Consider the following 21,880-nt stretch of genomic DNA (forward strand, 5'->3'; position numbering starts at 1 on the left):
TGTGAGAGACATGCCAATTCTCTATCAGATAGATTCTTTAAAAACTGGGTGCTTAACTGTTTTTCCAAAGAAATATGATCCCAGAAAGAATATGCCAGAGATTCAGCTCATCTACTTGTTAAACCCGATGTTTAAACAATTTTGTTTAACGCTTGCTCCTCAGTTAACTAAATTTTCTATAGCCCATTCTGATTTTCATTCATGTGCACAGGAGCCTATGCCCTTTTCAGGATGTTTTATTCTTGATGAGACTGGGACTCTGTCTCAGGGGGCATGTACAGTCCTTCCAGAATGCCCCGAGGGGCGTCCCAGTTTATCCCTGCAATCTAGTGTGTTATTAATAATGCCCCTATTCACGCTCAAGTTTTTCAGTTTGGAGAATGAATTAAAAGGAGACTTGTGCATATGAAACTTCAACACTGAACTCAACTTCAGAAACACTGCAATTAATAAAAGTAAAATATTGGTGAAGGGTGGTATGTGTGAGTGGGATGGGAGCAAAAAAAAAAAAAGCAAAGAAAAAATTGAGAACCATTCTCTAAACATTATCCTTGAGATCCTTTTCTAGAGAAGAACATTTGTAAGTTTTTTGCTTTCTGCATATTCAGATTCTGCAAATCCAGGACTCTCCAGTGTTTCTCAAGGACCATTATGAACCATTTTGAAAGTGAATTAACTCCTGATTCCCTCCCACCCCCAGGACTCTCACTCTTGTGAGAATCAGCTGAACCACAGATCAATGCCTGCCTTTTGGATTGTCTGCTGGTGTGACTTTCCACGTGGAGCTCATGTTTGAAACCCTCATTTGTCTCTTCTGTCCACATTTATAGTATTTCTTCCCTGATGGGTCATCACATGAACCTCTTGCTTAGGATTTTAGCAACTGTGAAGGATAATTGCCTGTCTCCTTGACTCCTATGTCCATCTTTCCAAGTGTGCTCTGTATTATCCCACATTGCCTATATTTTTCTCCAACACCATTATCAAGGCATCTTCCCAAATAGATGAGGCTGTTTCCAGCTGTTTCAGAGATACAGCAACAGTATGCATCTTTGTTTTATTCAGTTTGATTCGTTCATAAGAAAAGGATGATGTTTAAAGCAAGCTAAATCCTTTGACAAGTGGAAAATCTTTCCAGAGTGTGAATGAACATTCCTGTACATCAGAATTTCACTTTTATAGAGATTTGAGCTATAGCACACCTGCTACTCTTCTTTCCAAATGCCTCATTTATTAGGTTAGGGACCAAGATAACACCAGATGACACCAGAGTCTACTGTCAACTGTTCTGATTTATATTTTCATATCCTACCAATTTAAATATCCCATCCACCTTTATCAATTTCATAGTGTCTAACATTCTGATGTTTTCTTAAATTATGCACAGGAAACAAACTGCATTCCGAGGACCAATAATATCTGCCTGGCATATTAGAGAACAATAAAAATCATGACATCATCTATAATTTAGGTTTCTTAATATCTTCCTGAGTCATGAGGAAGAAAGGTGAAAACTCAGTCTGGGATTGTGAGGAGGGAAAAACCAAACCTGCTCCCTTAACAGCTTTCCTTTCCCCCAAAAATATACCCCTAAATCAAGTGTGGGTGTCTTTTTTATAATATAAAATTACTGTATCTTATCACCAGATAATCAGACTTAGTAAGTCTCTAGTTGTGTCTAGTAATAGGCATTTCTAATGAGCATCCGAGAAAATTGTGGGACTCGTCATCTGAACACTTGGGCAGGCAGGGGACAGTGTTGAAGCAAGGGCACTGCCACCTCACTGGGTCTGGCATCCTGGATGCTGTGCTGAGAAAGGCCCTCAGGCTGGGCACAGGCACAGTGAGAAAGGGCAAAAATAATGAAAAGAATGACAGCCGAATTCAATGACTCAATAATATGGATTCAGATTTTTTTTAACATGATCGTGCATCTCAAAGAACAGACAATGAACCTGCTATGTGGGGAGTGTGGACTCTGGGCGGTGGGAGAAGAATCAGATGGCCCCCCTCCAACCACAGCCATATTACTTCAAAGCCACAGAAGCATGTAAATGGAAATGCCAACACAACCAGATCCTCTGAAAGCAGGTGCTTTTCATGTCAACAGCTAACAAAACGGGCTTGTCTGCATGAGCTTCTGGTACCACCCTTTTCTTCTTTCTAGCTGTAAAGGCAAGAACCCTAAAGCACTTTGCAGGGTGTGCCCTCTGAGCAAGTTAAATGTTAGACTGGCATGAGTGTCAGAGCTGAGAGGGGCCCTGGAGATCATCTAGCCCACCCCTTCCTTTTTTATAGGGGGAAACTGAGGCCCAACACAGGAAAGAGATGTAAAGTCTACTTTACAGAGTTCAGAACAGAATTCAGGTCTTCTGGCTTCTAGGCTAGTGCAAACTTTTATTGTATTTGCAGACTTCCATTTTACAAATCAAAGTCTATTTTTTTGCTGTTGTTCTGTTGGGGGGTCTGTGGAGACAACCTGAACTATCAGAAAAACACCTGCTTGTGAAAGGTGATGGTTACATAACACCGTGAATGTACTCAGTGTCACTGGATTGTACACTTTAAATGGTTAAGTGTTAATTTTATGTTATATGAATTGTAGCTCAATAAAAAAAGAACAAGTTATATTTCAGTGAAACAAGGAGAACAAAAGATCTCTTTCTTGGCACCAAAATATATATCTGTATCTACACCAGTGCCAGCTTTGTAGTAAAAGTGTTTGTCTCTAAAATATATATATATTTTTTTCTTACAAATATGATAGTTTGGAAAGTTGATACTTTGAATAGCTCCTGGCTGCCTCCCTTTTGGTACATGCGGGCTAAACCAACCTAAAATGTCACCAATAGATGAAAACTGCCAACTTAGAATTACTAGGGCATGGGTCCACTGAGGTTAACACTTTCTGAGTTTTAAGTACAAATTTACAGTCAGATACTAACCTTTGTATCTCAAGTTCTTGCTCCTGGAGGGTTTCTGGTTTAAGACTGTACGGCCTTGGGGACAGAGTGATTGCACTTTCACTGCCTGTGCCCAATTACAGTTGGCATACATGAGTTAATAGAGGAAGCTTCCAGTTGCTTTTGATGTGAAGCCTGGGAGATGTGCTGGGTGGGATGGGACCTGATGCCACCTGTCCTTCTTCCTCACCAGGGCACGTGCACATCACTGACTTCAACATCGCTGCCACACTGCCCGGAGAGATGCACATCACCACCGTGGCTGGCACCAAGCCTTACATGGGTATGTGCTGGGGCTGCCCCGGTTACTAAGGGCAGGACTTTTATTTTCCACCTCTGGAGTCACCATTTATTACAGGTCAGATCCTTTAGATTTGCAGCTGCAAAGAACAAGTCCCTCTCAGACTTTACCCGTAGAGTGTCTGACTTCATGGGTCTGATGAAATCCAATTTCATGAGCTGCATGATTCTCCATTGTAACAAGCACCCAAGATGATGTCAATCCAGAAGGGTCCTCGAGCATATTTTGAAACTAATACTTAAAGCATTAATTAAGACAGCTGCATCCCCACGTCCTACCAAAGAATATTAATTAATTCAGAAAAGACCCCCTTTTGCCTGCGAGTACTCTGCACGGCTTCAGGCATCAGTGACCCAGATGGGAGCAGACAGCGCGGGTCTTTATCTCATGGAGTATACGTTCTGGGGGCGGGGGACGGGAGACAGAAAACAGAAGCTAACAGACAAGTAGGATGAAATAATAAGTAGGATTGTAATAAGTAAGAAAAATATTATTATAATCATTACATGTAATAACACTGCATGACATGTGCCTGCCTAATGATGATTTAGTCTCAGTTTCATTGCTACAATAATCCTGTATGCTATCCTTTTTAAAGATGAGGAAATTCCGTCTTAGAAATGTTAAATGACTTTCCTGTAATCCTGCTTATAGTGAGATGAGAAGCTTAGTTTTACCTGGAGATTCAAAAGTTACCCAAGGGAAAGCTAAAAGGATAGGGCTAGGTACCAAAATTGTCAGCTAGGTCTCCCTGTTAAATTGTGCTGGATTAACAGTCATGAGTTAACTACAAAGGCTAAGTTCAGTTGTTGGGACCAGACATCTCTATTTAGACACTATTCCTGCAGAATTAACCTTGCCTCCCATCCATATCCAGAAAAAATAAGGGCCTTTGGGGTTGGGGGAGGGCATGCCGTATCACCTCTCTTCTCCCTGCTGTTCTGAAGATAAATAGGTTATGTCTCAAGAGAATTATCGGTAAAGCAGGAAAGGGCACCTTATATTGCACTCTCGGAGGGATTTTGTTTAGTCACTGGACTTTCTGACTGGTCCCTGAGCTAAAAGAGCCTGCACTGGCCATACAGGGCTGATGAGTCTGGGGGCAGTTCTCACTGGGGACCACAGCAGCAGGAGGCAGAGGCGTGCAGTAATGGAGAAGGGAAGTTAGCCAGAGAATGTGGTCTAGCTTCACAAACCCTGGAGGATGGCCTGGAAGGGAAGGAGGCTTTAGTAAGCATGGCCTACAGAAGAGATAGCCAGTCCCGAGACAGCCCGATGAGGAGATCCGACTCTCTAGAGGTGGCCCTTCAGTATAGGGTGGTTTAAAAGCTCTTCCAGGAATTCTCACATGCAGCCAGGATTGAGAACCTCCTGCAGGGGCCAAAAGCTATGTGAGCTACTAGAAGCAACTGTTAGATCAGCAACTTTGCCCAAGGGCAGGGGCAGAGCATTCATGTTAGGATGCCTCTTCCTCTGCTCTTCCTCTCTATGCCCTAAAACTAGATGGCACTTTCTAGGAAAAAGAAGGTGAGAGGGCCAGATCAGTCCACCATTTCCACAGGAAGGCAGCTGAATCCAGCCTGGAGGAGTCAGGGCACGGGGAGGGGAGCTTTGAAGCACATTAGTTTTAAAGTTCACAGGAGTGAATTTTAAAGTATTGAAAGTAAATGTTTTGAACAGCAAAAATGTATTAAGCAGTCCAACTGAGCTATCTATAAAGGACCCCCCTACCCAGCAAAAAACAGGCAGCTAGACATTGCACAATTGCTGGCAGATTATAGAAGAAAATGAGTCCTGCTTCTACCCTAATTAGCTGAGATGCTTAAAACAGGTGATATAGTAGGTTAAATGGGTGGAATTAAGGCAGATGCAGCATTCATTGCTGTGGCTAGATATGAACAGAGTCACTCAGAGGCAAAAGATATGAACTTCAAATCAAGTGCAAGAACAATGCATTTTAATATTTTTTTCTTTTTCCCCTGTAGCTAAAGAAAGAGAGAGGGGGAAAAGACCCACTACATGTAGGGCCGCCTTTCTTTCCAAGAGAAAGAAATTGTCTATGGGAAAAAAAAAATGTGCCTTATTTTGTATGATATTGGAACAACTGCAAATTTCATGGCTTCCAATTACCAGTGAAGGGAATGAATCTCTTTAGCCACATCTAAAATAATGGACACATATAATACAGTCTATTTTCTGCCTCAAATCCATGGTACTCAAATGATAAAAAGGAATATCAGAACCCGCTGGTCTGATGAATGTATTCCCCAGGCTTCCTGGGCTTCTGCATTAAGGGCTATTTTCATGGAGACAAATCAGAAAGTGTGCATCTGGGTTTTCTAGGGCTGGTTTCCATGGTGAGAGGAATAAAGGAGGCTACCTTTCTTTTCCCTCCCCAGTGATTTTCAATACAATACCTATAATTTAATTATTTTCAAAATTGGCATGTCTAACTCTTTTCACCACATAGAACTAGGAAATTTGGCATCTAGGCTGGACTCTATGCACCTCCCCACCTTCATCCTTATCATTAATAATTACTAATTTTGGTTGAAAGCTTTCTACGTACCAGACAATGTGTTGAGTGTTTTACATCATTTGTTCATTTATTTTTCTCAACAACCCCATGAGGCAAATTGTAATTTTCACCATTTTACAGTGAGGAAAATGAAAAGCTAGGGAGTGTGCCCAAGATCATATGGCTAGCCGTCGGCAAAGGCTAGACTTAAACCGAGCTGTCTGACTTCGGAAATCAAGCTTCTCCTTGAAAGAGAGACTTTTCTTTTATCAAGATACGTTTATTTATGATTGTAAATGCTAACTAATTTAGGTAGGTCAACCTGTTAGAAATGTTTCTTGTTTTATTCCAAAACGAGTATCTTGAAAGTCATAGCTTATTCTTCCATCCAGAAACTACCCTTGCTATTGGAGTCTTAGATAGCAATATTTCTAAGAGGTATAATGGGTTGAAGTCTACTTTATTTCTTTTTTTAAATATTGTGTCCCTGATAATTTGGTAAAATTCATTTAAGATGTTCACCAGCACCCATTTTATAGTGCTTCTGTAGGGTACCAATTGGGAACTAACCAGAAAGAAAGAAAAAAAAAGAAATCCACAAAACTTAGGTTGAAATAGTGAATGAAGATGATAGAAATAGCTACTAATAGGAGATACTGAGCATTTCATACAGCTGTCCTAGGTTCTAGAAACGAAAAGATAAGCAACCTGCCCCTCCTACTAAGCAAGGAAGTTTCTCCTTTTTTGTCCATAATCTTCTACCTTAATGTCCCTTCCAGATCACGCATTCTTCCTCCTCCTGGGACTGTGCAAATATAATCCAGATTACTAAGAATTTAACCAATTAAAGCATTACCCTTCTCCAAATTATATAGATGTATAATACAAGTTCACTATAGAAAAAGTATAAAATGCTGATAAACAAAAGGGATGTTATACTGATCCCTCTACCCAAAGATATTTATGATTTCCTTTCCTTATGATCTTTTTCCTAGGCGCACACACACACATATTTTTAATTGCATTACACTGAATGTTGGTAGCCTAAATTTTCGCTTTATAACATAATAATAACGATAATCACCATCATGTAGTAAGCATTTATTATGTCCTAGGCACTAAGTTTTGACATTCGTTTTATCATGAAATTCTCAAAATACCCCTATAAATAGGTTTTACTATTATCGTGGTTTCATAGATGAGAAAAATCAGGTCGAGAGAGAGAGAAAGTGATGTGATCAAAATCATATAGCAAGTAACTGGCAAAAGAAGAAATTAAACCAAGTCTAGAAACACCTAGACTTTGGGGCACTTATGATGGCGATGCTAATGAAGATACACTAGTAACCTCTATTGAGTGCTTCATATGTGCCAGGCACTGTGTGCTGATTTAAACCTAAAGACAATTCTGTGAGGCAAGTACCAAGGTGCCTTTAGAGATGAGGGAACTGAGAGGGTAAGAGCCTTGCCCAAGTTAGAGCTAAGGACACAGTCCAAAGGGGTCTGTTTCCAGATCCGTAGCTCATATCACTCTTGGTGCTTCACCCCAAGGCAATTGACATGCCTCTGCCAGAATCGAAACCACTTCTTTCTGTCTCCAGAGCCCGAGTCTTGACAACTTATATCCTATTTATTTTTCCATGCCAGTAAATATAGCTATCATTTTTAATGGTTGCATCCTATGCAATTACAGGGCTACATCAAAAGTCATTTAACCAGTTCTTTAGTGTTGAGCATTAAGAATATAAATACATTTGTGAGAAAATCCTCGTAGCAAAATTAAGTCCTGCAACGTAATTATTTCTTTGTGGTAAATCTCCATTAAAAGAATGTAATGCTTTTCTCTCTGAAATTCCATATTGATTTCTTTTCATTCATTTTGGAAGTGTCTGAGGATATTCACTCCCCCTCATCCTCACCAGTGCTGCATTATCAGAACCTTTAATCTCTCCCAAGATAGGTAAAAAGGATACCTCATTGTGATATTCAAATTGCATTTCTTTGATTTTTTTCTTTTGTAAAATGCCAGTTCATGCTCTTTGCCCATTTTTCTATTGGGGCATTATTTTCTTTTGAGCTATTTCTTATTGATTATATCAATGTCTTAACCTTTATATGTTAAGAATATGAAATGCTTATGTATCATATTTGTTACAAGTATGATTTCCACATTTTTAGTTTGCTATTTTAATGGCATTTTGCCATAAAGAACTATTAGTTTTTAAAACGTATAGTTTCTTCCTCCAGTGATATGCTTAGAAAGACCTTCTTACCTCCAGATTTTTTGTGCTTACCTAATATTTTTATTACTGTTATGGTTTCATTTTTTACCTAATCCACTTTGACTGAAGATATGTGGTAAAGATCTGACTTTATTTTTTGTTAGCTTATTAAATAATTTTTCTGAGCCCTTGTATTGAATAAGGCCCTTTCCATGCTGATTTGAAATATGGTCATCATAAACTAAATGCCTATATGTATTAGCATTTATATTGTGGTGCTTTCAAATCTTAATTATTATAACTTTATAATATAGATATACGGGTATGCAAGTCTCTCTCCTTATTCTTTTTCCAAATATAAGTCTTCATTATTCATGCTATATTTCTTGTAGATGAATTTAAGAATCATTTTTGTAATGTTCCATGACTTAATTCTACTGCATTTAATTTATAGACTAGTTTTGGGACCCTTTCTTTATAAAGTCCTGACCAGGATCTACTGCCTGGTGGTAAATATATCAAAAGATGGTTATACTCACTAGTATTCAGGTGAATGCCAGTTAAACCACAATGAAATACTATTACACACTCGCCTGGCTGACAAAAGTCAAAAGCTCAGTTAAAACCAAGTGCAGAAAAGGATGTTGAAAGTAAGGAACTTTGATACACTGCTAGTCATGGGCAACTTTGATAAATGGCTTGGGATTTTCCAGTATATGTAAAGGTGCCCATCTCCATGAGCAGCAGTTCCATTTGTAGGAGAAGACTCTAAAGCTGTGTGTCCTTACAAGGAGTCCAATGGGTACAGGGATGTTCATGCGTGCAGTGCTCACAATAGCTCCCAATTGAAAATAACCCAAATGGCCATCACCAGTGGGACAGGTAAAGAAATGGCAGTATATTCTTACGGCGTTGAATGTGAGCAAAGCATAACTACATAATGCAACTTGGAGAAGTCTTGCAAACATAGCATTGAGTAAGAAAAGCAAGACAATAAAGAATGCAAGGATTAGGATTTAATGCACATATTAAATAAACTAAAATGTGCAAAACTAAACCATCATTTAGGAAGTGCACATATATGGTCAGCCTCTGTAGAAAAGTAAGATAAGTCTTCACATACAATTCAAGACAGTGGTTGCTTTTAGAAGTGAAGAAGATGGTGTGATCAGGACAGGATCCAGTGATTATTACATGGCATCTGCTGATAGCTGTTTGTTTAATTATTCTCCTCTGCTTTATTTACTTTATTGAAGGCATGCATAATAATACTTTAAGACAAAACCAAACAAAATAGTCAGTGACTCTTTTGAGGGAAATGTGGTATTTCTCCAACTCTACTTGTGTTTTTTCCAGGAGTGGGAAATTTCATGTAGTTTTGCATCAATTTGATGCAAACCTACTCAGGTTTTTCAGCTATCTGGGGACTCCAAGAATTACCCATCTGTTATGGTATTGTATGTTGTCATGATGATTTTCCTTAAAGTTCTAGTAAATTTCCTCAGTGTCTCGCAATGAGGAAGGTTTGTTGAATGGATGAATGAATGTATGTCCAAATGTCTTCATGTCAAAAAATTGAGCAAGTAAAAGAGGAGAACAAGGAAACACCTATTCAAAAGGTGACATAAGAGAACAGAATACATGGTTTTTATACAATAATGTTCATTCTGGTAAGTGTTTTTCTTAGTGTAATGAATCTGTTTATCCCTCAAATTTCTCTGCAGCTTCTCTAGATGAGAGGTCTGCCCCTAGGGGACTACCTGTGATGATGGCTTGCTGGTAGGTATCAATGAGGAAAGGCAGTAATTTTGTCCATTCTGTTCAGATATTAAGGAGTCAGGACCATTATTTCCCAAGTTGCATCGTGTGCTGTGACTTGCAGGAATGATGCAGTGGCAGTGACACATGAAAGGTAAATTCTCTAGGGAAGGAGGTATACTTAGTCCTGCTATAGCAGGCTCTTATGCTCAGTCAGGGTCAGTTCTGGCCATTGGGATGTCAACCTTCTTCCTCTCTATTTGGATGATGTACACAGGGTTGTACTCAGAAAGGACTTGAGCGCACTGGGCATGGTACAGATATGTAATCGACATGCAAGGCAGGGTGTGCAGGGCCACTGACACATCACTATCCTTTGCTCAGAGCCAGTACATACTGCAGGAGGCTTGGAATCAACTGTGTGTAGGTTTCTGACTATGTAAATTCCCCATTATTATGGCTGTTTGTCTAATGTTGTTAAGCACGTTCTAAGTTTCAAGCACTGTGCTAAGATTATGACATGCATTATTCATTAATTTCTTAGCTCTAAAAAGATTGCCTTCTTATTGCTCTGATTTTGCACATAAGGCTCAGCCAACTGATGTTTGCAAGGTCACACACAGTAAGTGGTGAAGGCAGGGTTTGAACCCAGGCCGTGTGTTCAGTGCTAATCATCACAACCGTTGCTTGCTTGCTTGCTTCCTTGCTTCATTCATTCATTCAACAGGTTTCTATTCTTTGACTCTGAATGCCACCTTCTATACAAGCCAACAATGTACCTACCTTTGCTTTGTGCTTCATTCTCCTTTACTCCACCCCTTGGGAGTCTGGAATGTCCTTGGAAGAGTATGTAGAAGGTTCTGTAGAAGACAGTGTGTCAAAATGTTTAGAGAGAGCATAAATAGGGGGTCATTTCCAGAGGTAAAATTGATATCTTTGCCTTCCACTGCAGACAACTCAAGGATCCATGGTTACAAAGTATAAATGCCACACACCTATATTTAACCTTTATATTTCCCAGAGTTCCTATTCCTTCTTCTTTTCCTCCATCCTTACCCACTTCTCCCCTCACTCAGTATGAGTCTGCAAGTGCTGCCTTTGCTTCTTCTAGGCAACTCTGAGATGAAGGGCCAATACAATGCATTCCACAAACTGGAATATAACTTGCAGACATAATCCTTCCAAATCAAGGCAATGAATAACATCATGTCAGCTTACTAGATTTCAGGGTCAGCAGTGCTCTTGGGGCCCAATGGGATCCAATTTTCAATAGGTGCCTGACCTGAATAGGAGAAGAATTTGCCCATAAAGGCCTGTATGTATGTGTGTGCAGTGGTGATAAATGAGGCTATTGAAAGGGATTAGACAATTAGAAAGTTTTGCCTGCTGTGAGCCGTCTAGCAATGGATGATAAACATCCATAAAAATGATTGCATCCTTTATGTTTTCAATTCCCTTTGGGGGCATATCTTGGGAAAGCAGATTTGTTAATGTCTCAGGGAGTACAGCTGGCTTAACTTTTTTGTGTTTTTCAGCACCTGAGATGTTCAACTCTCGAAGAGAAGGAGGCTATTCCTTTGCTGTTGACTGGTGGTCCTTGGGAGTGACAGCCTATGAGCTGTTGAGAGGCCGGGTACAGATTTTGATTTTTCTTTGGTTACTCTTCCATCGGGTTTCATTTGAAATGAAATAACAGATTGTTTGCTAAGATTCAAGCAGCTGGTTTGAGCATTGAAGAGATCTCTCCCTTGTGATTCGTACACAGATTAATTCACTGTCACTACATATGCCACCAGGCGTGTGAGTTAACATTAGATTATGACGCTCAAGAAAATTAAATGAATATTGTGCATATCAGAAATTCCCAAAGTAGGGGAATCAATACACCTCACAGGTAAATTCTGTAAATATATTTGTCTATTTAAAGAAGGTCATTTTGCTGTCACGATGTAGTATTCCTACTCAGACACACCTTACCAAGGTGAATGTGAATTGTTAATACAACACAGTCATGCCTTGACTTGTTGGATTCCTCTCTGTCTTTTGGCCCATGAGTTCTGGATACAGTGGTAAATTAGACTAGTCTCCTTTAAAGGAAACATTTACTGAACTAAATAAACTTTTTTAAAAGAAAAAATGTACAAAAATAAAACAGGTATAATGAGACTTTTATTTTACACAATGTTGCAAACTGCTCCATAATGTTAAGTACCCTCTAAGGTAGTCTACTCTCAGGGTGCTGATGATGGGTGTAAGTAGCAATCCCTCTAAGACCAAGGGCTTGAAGACCACTGACTTTGGGCGTTTGGTCAACCCAAGGAGCTGAGGATTGCATCTCAAGTCATCATCCAGATACTGCAGCCATCCCAGCTTTTGGGGGCCATTTTTCTGCTTGTGTCCCTAGTCCCCTCATGGGTCCCCTATCACTCCATTCTGGTTTTCTCCATTAAAGTGCCATCTCACGGTTTATTGGTTTATTCGCGTATCAGAACAACTACTGGATGCTGGAGCTATTCCACGGTTGAATGGCTTTATCTTGCTCTGGAGAGCAAAGATGGCCCATTCTCAAGTGATCCAAGGAGGGGTTCGCATTGTATCCATTTCTTTCACTCCAGAGAATGCATTTCACACCTAAACATTAATTTAGTCAGGTTTTCACTTCTCCCTTCCCCCAGGACATTATCTTAACAACATTCTTTAAGCATATTTAAATTTTGACAAGTTTTTTAAATTAATGGGAAGGGGACTTCCTTTCTAAATGAGACACGTAGAGCCTACATGGGTGGCCCCAGCTCTTCCCTGCTTTCATCTTAAAAACCCCAATGAAGAAAAAAATCGGGTGTTATACTGATTACACAGAAAAACAAAGGAGAGAATTCATATCATCTGCCTAATGGTAGAAACATATCTGTTCTGTCCCATCTCACACCCAAGTTTCCCGCAGCCAGCTTTCCCACAAATCCTCACTTTAGCACGTGTGTGGCTCAGGGCAGTTGTGTTCTTTCCTCATCCTTTACAAAGCCAAGCAAAAACTGAGTAATGAATTAAAAAACTAAACCAATGCCCTCCACCCACCCAGCATTGTATTTATGTACCGCTTATCTAAAAGTGGTCTTACCACCCTAGAAGGAATTTTGCAGAAACATAGTTTTTCTCTGTCCCATATTACCTTCTATGGTAGTTGCCTGTGATCTGATCTACCACTGTTGTCAGACTGATTTCTCTATAGCACAGATCTTACCTTTCCTGATCAAACAAATGCTTGTCAGTGTGTTACACACACACACACACACACACACACCCTTCACATGCTTTAGCCTCTCCCCTGCCTCTACTCCCCATACACAAACAAACACACAACCAACCTTCAAACAACTTTCAGACTCCTAGCTCGGCATTTTTTTTTTTTTTTTACTAGAACCAAGTTAACTCTTCAGATTTTTTTGCTTCAACCCTATCCTTTCATGAGCTCACTTTGGCCTCTTTGAACTTCTTCTTCTTCTTCCCAAAATATCCGTTGTGCTTTATTTGCCTCTTTTCCTTTGCCTACAAAGATATTTCCCAAGGTAAGTGCTGATGTTCTTAAAATATCACTCGTCAGATAAGTTTGTGAAATACTAAAATGAGTTTGAATAAAGTCAAGGATGTGTCTTGATTGCGGGGCTTTCAGAATCTTTATATCCAATGTATACTGACTATTCCTAAGAAAGGACACGCTATTCAAACTCTCCCACATTTCTTCTGGCTATTCCTTGGTGGAGGCCTTTCTCCACGTTTTTTCATAGTCAAGTGCTACCCATTCTTTACAGCCCTTGACAAACGATCACATCCTCAGAAGAAACTTTCTTTGCTCTGTCTAGCTAACGTCTTCTGCATCTTTTCCAAACATTAGTACTTTACCTCTCTTATGACTCTTCTGAATTTATAAGTAGCAGAAAATAGGAGAGCACAAAAGTGGAAGTAGAATCACCCATAGTCCCTAGGGTAAAGAAAATCCTCAATTAAGAAATAAGCCCCCCTTTGACCTTCTGATCCTACTTCCTGGGATTAATAGTTTGCTTCCAAACCTTTTCTGTTCCTACAAGGTTAATATGTCTTCACATATACATTAGCTAGCTAGCTAGCTACCTAGCCACATTGTTGTTGTTTTAGCAAAAATAGAATTATGCTTTACCTAAGACAATTATTTTTACTTGATAATATAAAATGTACAGCTTTCTAGAACTGAAAACCTAAATCCATTTTCTTTTTAAGGATTAGATCCATGTTAAAAATGTACAACCCTTACCAATTTTCCCAGGTATATAAATTTTTATGTTTTTATCTTTTCTATATTATTAGATGAAGTCATTGTCCAGGCCTTAAATAGTTTTGCATTATCCGCAGTATTTAACATTTAATAGATACATAATAAATAAGTACTAACTGAATGGGGGGATATCGCTACAATTCAATGTTGACGCATACTGGGAAAGAATCACCAAAGAGGCTATATGCAATTATGTTTCAAAATATAGCTAATCTGAAGAAAAGGAAATAGAAGCATTTAATTACAAGTATCACTACAACTACACCTCTGAGGAAACCTGCTAAACAATAATTTCTTCCACATTTACAAATTCTTATTTACAGAAAATACATGCTTCAAAGAGAAAATGTGCTTGAAAACCTCCCCTTTGGGAGGTTGGCCATGATCTTGAAAATTGTGTTCCTTAGCTGTTAGCTGCAGTGACATCTCTCTGTCTCCCAGCTACCCTCCTGCAGATGTAAAGGCAAGACCCGTGTCTTTTTTAGTTTTATATTGCCCATGAGTATTTAGTTTATGATCTGTACATGGTTTTGCGCTAATGGTACATCCTTAGCTGCAACTCTTGTGCTTCTCTACTTCTGAAATATGACAGTAATCACAACACATTATTTACTCCCATCTAATATTTGACCTTTTCCAACTTACTCATTCCTTATATTCTCACTCTTAATTTATATGCTACCTTAGAATTGTTTGATATATCCTGTCCTTGTATCTTTGTATACACTAATTTTTCTTTATAGCATGTATCTTATTCACTTAAATGTCTGGGGGAAGGTGTTAGGATGTGTGTGTGTGTGTGTGTGTGTGTGTGTGGACTATGTAACTATTAATGTGTCTCCCTAAGTAGACTATAGGCTCTACCAACACAGAAATTATATCTGCCTTATTCTTCATTGTATCTCTAACACCATGAAACATACTAGGCATTTAATAAACGCTTGATAATTAATAAATAAACAATTCTGGTATGAACTTTAAATTTTACAGCTAAAACATGTTGTTAAATATAGGAAAAGGCAATTTGACTATTTTTAGTTAATTAGCAGATTATGAAGTTTTTTAATACTAAATCCAATCATATGGACTTCTAAGAAAATGGGGAAAAAACACAAAAATCACTTTCTTGTGGCATTCATCAGTTCACTCAAGTTGATCAAATTATTGTATGTTTCTAGATAGATTGAAGGAAATAAGAAAATTGAAAAAAAAAAAACCAAAACATGTATGTAGATATTTAACCTGGAAGCTTGAATATGCCAAGCCTTCCCAAACTCTTAATGGTATACTTGGAATGAACCACACAGAGTGGCCCACAGTGTTCTTTGGCTATTCAGCAGTCAGTAAACACTGATGATGGTGATAAGACACCTAGGCTTTATTTATATGGGTTATTTCCACTATCCCATTTCTAAGATGACTTAGCTCTGGTCCTTAATTATAGTCTTGAGATAAGAAAAAATGTGGCAAGTGTTTTTAGACTTTAGTTTTAAAAAAAATGTGGTCTAATCTGCTTATTAAATGTCAGCTCCTGGCACTTAACAGTCCCCTGCATAACTGATGTTGACACATGCCATGTAGAAGGAAACCTTTCTACACTTCACCTTCATTGAGAACTCCATCTTGCTCTTCACTGTTCACATTCATACCCATCCTTTTTCTACTCTTAAGTCAATAACAATAAAATAGAGCTGACCTGATTGTGTCCAATAGGTTTTAGGCACTAGATGGAGAGCTCTATGTGGGTTGTCATTTAATTTTCCCCAACGCTCTCCTGAGGTAGTTCATTTTACAGATAAGTAACCAAAACTCAGAAATTGAGTGGCTGAGTGTAGCATTCAAATCCTTTTGCCTACAAAGCGCAAACACTGAATTGCATTTTATTACCTCTTAATATTGCTTTACAACAGCAAAAACTTAAACCCCTCCATTTCCTCCAATTTAGTTCATCAGGCAACAGTCATTCATTAAGCATCCAGAAAGGGCCAGGCATTTGATAAATGTGCATGTCTGTTTTAACTGTCCCATGGTTGGTTGATCTAAGATGGAGACGTCGTTCCTTCATCAAGCTTGTATGGAGAATCTACTCGGGACTAGGTCCCATGGACAAAACTGTGACTATGGTATAATCTCCGGTTTAGGAAAAGGATAAAATCCTAGCCCTGGTCTTCCTTTACCAATGGAGAAATTAACATCGATAGAGGCTGCCCTCTAGTGGACATCTGTGAAAGCCGGAACAAATCCACAGTTTTGGTTTGTTTTAATTTCTTTTTCCCTAAATTAAAGCTAAAGACCAGCCTATTACTCCCAGAAATAAAATTTTTAAAAAGTTTTTACATCATCCTAAAATCCCAAGGATGGGACCACAGCATTTGGAGCTGGGGTTGAATTTTTCTAGACAATTTTCTGTCCTGATTATGATTCAAATTAGTGAAGAGGATGACCTGAAAAAAACTCTGGATATCTTTATAATCAACCCTTAAAATTCATGTAAACTTCCATTTATGAGCACTTATCCAACATTTTATGTAAATAGAACTGCTTTACAAGATAATTTATAAAGTAGCATCTCAAAGATTGTTTCAGCCCATGGAAGTGGTTTCTTTGGCCCAGTAGGATTACCAGTGTTTAAAAATAAGGATATATTTTATGAGAAATGATACATTTCTGGCATCTCGTTTTTAAAAAGTAGGAACTCGGGTAACACCAGAGCACATTCATAAAGAACAATACAACTATCAGCTGGAAAGTGTTAGAAATTGACATTCATATTTTATTGGTGGAAAGGTTAGCTTGGAAATATTTGCAAAACAATTTCCTCCTTTCACGGTATAATAATGAAGACTCTTACTTCTTCTGCCTCTTAAGAGACCATATCATATTCGCTCCAGTACCTCCAGCAAAGAAATTGTGCACATGTTCGAGACCGCCATTGTGACTTATCCTTCTGCTTGGTCACAAGAAATGGTGTCACTTCTTAAAAAGGTAAGAAGGAAGACTCTTGACAAAAGGGAGTGACGAAGGAAGTATGCTCTCCGGGTTTGAGATGAAAAATTAATGTACCATACTGCAGGCAAGCATGATAATACTCATTTCTAGAGTGGTTTTGGCAGCTGGCAAATTTCAAACACATGATTTTATTAAGTCAACTCTCATGTCCCCTTGGATGTCCCAAAGTCAGCTTACACTCAATATGTCCAAAATGGACATTTTTATCTCCTTATGTTTCCTGGACTTCTGACGTTACCTCTCTCAGTGACTGGCCCCTCCATCCATCTATTTATGCACGCCAGAAACCCGAGAATTATCCGTCACCCCCATATCCAATCTATCACTGAGTTCTACAATTTTGCTTTGTAAAATCTCTTTTGAATCTGTCACTTGTCTCCATCTTCACTGCTGTGTCCCCAGTCCAAACTGCCATCAAGTCTTGCCTAGTAAGTCGTCTGCTTCCAGACACTTTTGTCCATATCCATTTTGTTCTGTACTTTGCCCCACAGTGATCTGTTCAAAACAGAGCTCAAGAGCTTCCAATATCACTTTGAATGAAGACCAAAATAATTGTATGATATAAGGGTCCCTACTACCTCTCAAGCCTTTTGGGGTGGGGGAGGGGGATTTTGTCCCCTTTTGATTATATGCTGTCTGCTTTGGCCTCTTCTTTTTCTTCTCTTTCACCTTCCCCTCCTCGCACTCATGTACCATTCTCTCTCTCACCACATGCTAGTCCCTTTGCCTGGAACATTGCCCCTGTTCCCAGCTCCTCTATCCCCAGCTCCTCTATCTCCCTCCTTTAGATCAGTCCTTCTCATTGAGATTCACTGACTAGGTCTAGTCCAGGAATAGTTGGCTACAAGCCCATGATAAGTAGAGAAATTGATGGTGTTTGGAAATTTTTATAGAAGTTTAACATTGCCCAGCATCTGAGCCCGTGAGCAGAGAACTTGTCTCACTGAACAGGGTACAGGCTCGTTTGGGTCATATTGAACCCAAGGGGCAAGTGGCCCGTGGTGTGGCACTGCGCACTGGCCAGACACAATAAGGCCACACCTGGTTTAATGGACTGGAATTAAGACAAATAAAAAGCAAGCAAAATACCTAGCCCTCCTACATGGTGTGAGAAGCACTGCTTCTGATCTCAGCTTAAATATCAGCTCCTCAGGGAGCCTTCCATGACTCCTCTTAGATTATGGCCCTCTCTTTTTACAAACAAATAGCTCAGGTAATAGCACCTTTCCTTCATAGCATCATTCACAGTGTGAAATGATACACTGGGTTTGTGTGATTCTTTGGTGATGCTCATTCTACCTAAGCTGCATGAGGAAAGGGATCACGGATGACTTGTTCACCATGTGTGCTCAGGATCTAGCCCAGTGCCTGGCACAATTTGGCAAATATTTGAACAAATGAGATCCATAGCTTTCATCAGATGTTGAAGTTCTACATTCATTACAAAGATGAAGAACAACTGTGGCAGTAGCCCAGCGCATGTTGGGCTTGACTTTTCCCTACAAGAGAAAATCGTACAGGTTGTAGCAGGTAAAGGAAAAAAAAAAAACCCTGGAAATTAAGGATTCAAAACTTTTACCTCCTGTCTTTCGAGTGAAATTCTCCTTTTGAAATAGAGACATTGACATTGGTAAATTCAAATATAAGGACTAGGGGGATCATTTTTCCATAGGCAAATTATGCTCAGTTTCAACAAAGCTCATTCTTCCCAACAAAAAATGACACGCTGATGTTCAGGGCTGTCAGTTCCAGGAGCATTCTCACATGAAACTGACATTTCCCGTTTGAACCACATGGATGATGTGATGGTGGCTCTGCAGTGGCTAAGGAGTAAAAATAAGCCCAGCTGGTACAACCTGGAGCACTGATGGCAATCTAAGTTACATCCAATCTGTGTCAGGTCCCCAGTGTTTTATGATTAGTTGTAAAAACAGCTAGAAATTTTTAGTGGACAATGAGTTTTACTTGTAAAACTATAATGCACACTTATTTAACATTTGCCACCTAATGTGGGTAGACATTCCATTAGGCACTTTATGTGCATAGCCTTATTTAATCCTGATTGCAACCTTATGAAATAGGTCAACTCTTTTTTTACAGATGGATAAACTGAGATTTAGAGAACAAACCTGCCATAGCAGGGAAGCCAGGAATCAAAGATATGTCTGACTAAGTAGAGCAGGCTATTTTCCCTCACCACATTGCAAAAAACCTACTTTTAGTTCATTCTAACCATCATTATCTATGGTATTTGGATGGGGGGAGGGGGACACTGCCTTGTTGCCTTGTTTCCTTTCATCCTATCACTTTGAAACATTCAGAGGGAGTTTTCATGACTTTTTGCCTTCTAAATTTTGATTTTCTTCATAATCACTTATGTTACCAAAATCATGTTTAATTTTTTGAAAAAAATTTTACTAACAATCACTATATTCCCTCACTTCCCTAGTAACCTGCAATTTGCCCTCTATTTCTGCACATTTGCCAATTCTGGTCATCTCTTACAAATGAGTCGTGCAATCTTTGTCTTTATTTACCTTGCTTCTTTCACTGAGCAGAATGTTTTTAAGGTTCTTGCATGTTGGAGCAGGTCTCATAACTTCATTCTTTCTTATGGCCAAATATTATTCCATTGTGTGCCTGTCCCACTTGCTGTTCATCCATGCATTTGTTGACAAACTTCTTCATAATCTTGATGTCTGTGTTTCATTGGCAGCTACTTGAACCCAATCCAGATCAACGATTTTCTCACTTGTCTGATGTTCAGAACTTCCCATATATGAATGATATGAACTGGGATGCAGTTTTGCAGAAGAGGCTCATTCCAGGTTTTATTCCCAATGTGAGTCAACCTTAGCAAACCCATAATAACTCCCATTCGGTGCACCGACTCTGTGTGCCAGACGCATACACTCTCTCATTTGATAATTGCACCAATGTTATGAAGGAGCCAAAATTGCTATTTTTCACATTGGAAAACTGGGGCACACACAGGGTAAGTTAGGCACCCAGGGTCACATGCCTAGGAAGCAGCAGGACCGGGCCCTAATCCAAGTCTGCCTGCCTCTGCAGGGCCAGCTCCCAACCCCTTTCCGTGGTATGCTTTTTTTGGAAAGGAGTCCTAGCCCCCTCAAATAAACATATCCGTGTATCTGCTGATTAAAAAAAAAATTATTCCAAAAATGTGGACATTTGTGCCCATGATAGTCTGTGAGTTAAAGGACTGAAAGCTGCTGAAGTTGGAGATGAGGTTTTCGTTTTTACCATGTGTTCCTCTTCATTTGGTACTTCTGTCCCAGAGAGCTGTAGTCATTAGGACAAATAGTCAACGGGAAGAAGTCCCATGGAATTAGCACCTGGCCAAAGGATAGACTGCTGGTAAAAGCTGGAGTGTGGAAGCTTAGCTCAGCGGGCCCAAGAAAAGCCTCTGGTTCTCTTGCTCTTTCTGGGACCTGAATTATATATTCAGTGGTAGGTGGATTGGGCAGAAGAACGAACTTCTAAAGAGGTCTATAGAAACCATCCTGAGTTTTCTTTTCTTAAGTCCAAGAGAGCTGCTTGCCATGGGAATGTGGAGTGTGGTCCTTCAAGAACAAATAGCAGTGAGTGAGGCAGGTGAAAGTGCTAAGTGAGAAGAGAGATAGTAGTACAGCAGAATCCTGGGGATAGGGAATGGGGTGACAGGAGGGTGGGTAAAGTTCTTACCTGTGCATCTGTAGGATGTAGTAGGGTAGCCTGTAACACAGCAGATGGTTGAAGGAGCCCTCCCTTGGAGGACCTCTAGGCAACACTTCTATTGCTTTCATCTCTCCTTCCACTGCAATTAGGCTTCAGCGTTGTCTTAAAAGAAGTGCTATGCTGCTTCTCTGACTTCACTAGGAATCTGAGTTGTCAGGGGAGCTTGTTAAATATGCAAATTCCTGAGCTTTGTCCAGAAATGCTAATTCAGGAAGTCTGGTGCGGAACTCGGAAGCTGAGCAAGCATCCCAGGTGATCCTGATCTACATCATCCTTAGAACACACTTGGAGAAACATAAGCCAAAAGCTCAAACTTTAGAAAAATTATTATAATTTACTTTCCTTTCTGACTCACTGAGAGCTCCTTGGAAGTTAGAAAAACAACCACAATATAAAATCAAAGAATGATGAAAAATGATGCTGGTGTTGAATTATATAAAACAGAGCGGACTCTTCTATTAGAAGTAAACATTAGTTTCCATATTGGGTCTGATATATTTTTAGAATGATATAGGGATCTGAGAACTGAGCCAACCTGTCTCTTCCCTGCAGAAAGGCAGGCTAAACTGTGATCCCACCTTTGAACTTGAAGAAATGATTTTGGAGTCCAAACCTCTGCACAAGAAAAAGAAGCGTCTGGCAAAGAAGGAGAAGGAGATGAAGAAATGTGACTCCTCCCAGGTATTGAGCCCCTACCAAACTCAGGGTCATGGGAATCCTTGTGACAGCTGCAAATGGTTTGCTAGCTTCTGGTGGGAGGTCATCTCAGCCGCCTGCTTTGCGCTACTCTGTGGGATCCAAGAGAAGCTAAACACTTAGGCTTCTCTAATTGCAATGTGTTGATTGCCTAGGTGTGCTCTAACAAATGACCCCAAACTGGTTGGCTGAAAATGACAGAAATTTATTCTCTCACAGTTCCAGAGGCCAGAAGAAGTCCAACATCAAGGCGTTGGCTGGGGTGACTCCCCCTGGGGTTTTGCGGGAGAATCCATGTTTCTCTTCCAACTTCTGGTGGCTCCTGGCAGCCCTGGGTGCTCCTTCTTAACTTGTGGACACATCACT

The 21,880-nt window shown here is 39.6% G+C and overlaps 1 protein-coding gene across 3 annotated transcripts in view; it reads left to right on the forward strand.

Annotated features, from left to right (window-relative positions):
* The window catches only part of STK32A (serine/threonine kinase 32A), a 139,643-nt gene that overhangs the window by 110,212 nt on the left and 7,551 nt on the right, over positions 1–21,880 (forward strand). For all 3 annotated transcript variants that reach the window (XM_077137348.1, XM_077137347.1, XM_077137349.1), the window contains 5 exons: positions 3,157–3,246; positions 11,298–11,395; positions 16,940–17,056; positions 19,797–19,922; positions 21,371–21,499. In XM_077137348.1, the coding sequence (XP_076993463.1) occupies positions 3,157–3,246; positions 11,298–11,395; positions 16,940–17,056; positions 19,797–19,922; positions 21,371–21,499 (560 nt within the window). The remainder of the gene's footprint in view (positions 1–3,156; positions 3,247–11,297; positions 11,396–16,939; positions 17,057–19,796; positions 19,923–21,370; positions 21,500–21,880) is intronic.

This window comes from Tamandua tetradactyla, chromosome 20, assembly GCF_023851605.1.
Source record: "Tamandua tetradactyla isolate mTamTet1 chromosome 20, mTamTet1.pri, whole genome shotgun sequence".
NCBI classification, from domain to species: Eukaryota; Metazoa; Chordata; class Mammalia; order Pilosa; family Myrmecophagidae; genus Tamandua; species Tamandua tetradactyla.